The 3,054-nt window shown below is 46.1% G+C and overlaps 1 protein-coding gene across 1 annotated transcript; it reads right to left on the reverse strand.

Moving 5' to 3' along the window:
• Positions 1-464: 464 nt before the first annotated feature.
• Positions 465-2,308, reverse strand: LOC101329756 (E3 ubiquitin-protein ligase TRAF7). Its single transcript, XM_019920819.2, is given in 9 exon segments — positions 465-686; positions 688-875; positions 878-1,183; positions 1,186-1,203; positions 1,206-1,335; positions 1,337-1,722; positions 1,725-1,820; positions 1,823-2,029; positions 2,032-2,308. Coding segments are annotated over 9 exon segments (1,830 nt in total).
• Positions 2,309-3,054: the final 746 nt, after the last annotated feature.

A 3,054-nucleotide genomic window follows, 5' to 3' on the forward strand; every position in this document is an offset into this window, starting at 1 on the left:
CATCACCAACTAGAGCAGGAAACTTATCAGTTGCTCAAATGCCATCTTTAGGATAAACAGCTTGAGAGAATTTTTATAAACAGTAACTTGTAATTTGATCAGCCTTGATAGACTCTTTGTCTAACTAAAACCAACTCCATATCTTTGTCCAGATTAGTTTACTTTTTTTTTTTCACATTCTGTGCAGCTTTTATTTTAATCGGGAACTAATCAAATCTACATACAGTCTAAAAACAGTAGAAAACATGAGTAAAATGGCCAGCAGTCCATTTGGGGTAGAGATAGAGAGTGGACTGGGCACCCAGAGAGAGAGAACTCGCATTGTTCTGGCAGCAACCAGGATGGGGCCAAGCATTTCCTGGCTGACTGAGTTGTTTGCCTGTGCTCACAGGGCAGGCAGAGACCCTGAGACCACCTGAGTGGCCAGCCAGGAGAGAAAGCCAAGACCCAGCCTGGATTCTCTGTTAGCAAATCCAGACCTTCACAGTACTACCCACAGCCCCTAAAAGTTGGTCCCGGGACACAACCAGTACAGTCACCCTGCCCTGTTGATACAGCAGGATCTGCATGTAGATGATGTTGTCCCTATTCCAAACCTTGAGGGACTGGTAGTAGCATGTGCTGAAGACTTTGATCTGGTCTGACATCAAGATAACCACCAGGGCATACACGGTGCCCATGTGGCCTGCCAGTCAAGGTCCATACATGCTTCTTGGACTCAATATCCCACACATGCATGAGATTCTCATAGGTGCCACACACGATGAAGTGATTCATCACGTTAATAGAGTAGATACTGCCACCAGATGTCTGCAGGACATGGATGCAGTTGAACTTCCAAATGTCCCAGATCTTGCTTGTCTGGTAGAAGCTGCTTGAACAGCCACCACTGCCCACACCCACTTGTTGAGGCCTGTGAGATCCTTCTTCAACTGCAGTTTGGTACCCATAATGTCCCAGGTCTTTATGGCCTTCAGGAGACCACTCAAGAGCATGTTATGCAAACAGACCAGCATGTACATTGGGCTGTTGTTGGCCTGGATTATGTTGGTCTTCTGCAGGTTCTGGACACCCTACCTGGTGATGATGCAGTCTTCTGAGCACTGTAGAGATTGTACCCCTGAATGCAAGGTGGTACATGTGTCCCATGTATTGGTGGTCTGGTCAGAGGAGCCCCTAAGGGCAGGTCATCCATGGAATAGAACAGAGACAGCAGATGGGGCACTGATGGACCAGAAAGTTTCCTTTGAAGTTGAAACTCTGCTGAGGGTCTTAGGATCCTAGGATGCCCGTGTTCAGCCATGCACTGGTGTGGGACAGCTCGTCATTCAACATTAGATACCTCCCTCTGGAACTCCATGAGGTCGTAGCTGAGCTGGCTCTATTTTTTGTCCATGACATCAAACTTGAGCTCAAGGCTCTTCATCAGCTTGTCAGTATTCTCTGAGACTTTGCCCAGCATAGAAGAAAGAGAGTGATTTTCCTGGTTCTTCCAGGCCAGCACTACGTGTACCTCATGGAAGCATTTGTCCCTTGACTGCAGGAATCCATGTAAGCTCTTGAAGTGGCATGTCCCCAGGTGTGTCTCATACATGTCCTGGTTCCCATTGAACATGTGTCAGTACTTGGAATGAGGATACTTGATGTGTTCACACTCTTTGAGATGAGCCTCCAGGTTCATCTTGAGGAAGAGCAGGTAGCTGGGGTTGTTGGGGGCACATTGGGGCTGTAGTCACAGCTCCCCTTTTGGTTCTTCTAAGCACTAAACTTGATGGTGAAAGGCACCATGGAGGTACACATCCAAGAAGATGGCTTCTGATCCCTGCCATGTTGCAGACAGGCTTTCAGTGAATGAAGAGCTCCCAGATCTGCTCAGCCACCGCACTGGTGTTCTCTACCACCGTCAGCTTGGCATTGTCCACAGGACCCTTCTGTGACTTCAAGGAGCATCTTTGACAGAATGTGTGTATGCACATGGTGATCTCAAGGTCCTTGAACAAACGGCAGCAAAGCTGGAAGCAGAGCTTTCTGAGGGCTGCTAGGCAAACCCCAGTGTCTTTGGCTCCTTCTCCCCATAGGACAGGGAGAACGTGGGGAACAGGGACACGCTGGGCTCAGAGTGGAGGAAGCAGATGGAGATGGAGGAGTCAAGCAGCATCTGAGTGGCAGGGAGGGTGCTGATGGGGGTGGGGACTTGCTGTGTCCTCTTCATCCCTGGAACAGTTAGACGAGGGTACTGTTTGTACTTGCTGGTACCCCCCCGCCCCAAAGAAAAGCAGTTGCAGCTGGTGCTCATGCCCAAGCTCATGCTCTAGAAAGGCATCTAGGGTCCCCGGGTGGCCCCACACTCCCACTTCATCGCCCCCACCTTCCCCCACTGCTGGAAAGGGCTTAAGTGTACTTCTAAAACTTTAGAGTGTTCTAACTGGTATCTTCCTCCATATTCTTATATGCTGTTAGGTTCCCAGTTTCCTTTGGTAATTACCTGTCATAGATATAGTCCAAAAAAACTGTCTCTTGCTATTTGATTCTTGTTGCTAGAATTGCTCGATTTATGAGCATGAACTTTCTTCTCTGTTCCAGTAGACTTACAACTAAAGTCACGTTGTGTTCTCAGATTCATAGAGCAACTCCAGTAATACAATCAGATATCTATAATGAAAAGCTGTAAATTCATTTTATCCAGGTAGCCCCTTCTTTCTTGGCTGAGATAGCATATGAGGGTGAGGATGTTGGTAGGAGAGTACAGAGAAGGAAATCTTGAGGGTAATAATGGTTTAATGAACAGTCATTGTTTTCTGATGCATAAGAGCTTGTAATTTGAAATGTGATGGGCTATATAAAAGTGTACATCTTCAATTCCATTTATTTTTCTAAGTGACTCAAGTGAGTTAACTTTTAAAGATGACTGTCCCAGTGTACACTGGTCTGAAGAAAAGCTAGTAATTTTCTGAATTCCAAACAATATTCTATGCAAAAGAAAGTATTTGAAACATTCAAAATAGATTTTAATCTACAAAATGTAAAAACACTCTCTCTATCATGTATCTCATC

This window comes from Tursiops truncatus, chromosome 18 (assembly GCF_011762595.2).
Source record: "Tursiops truncatus isolate mTurTru1 chromosome 18, mTurTru1.mat.Y, whole genome shotgun sequence".
In the NCBI taxonomy this organism is placed as follows: Eukaryota; Metazoa; Chordata; class Mammalia; order Artiodactyla; family Delphinidae; genus Tursiops; species Tursiops truncatus.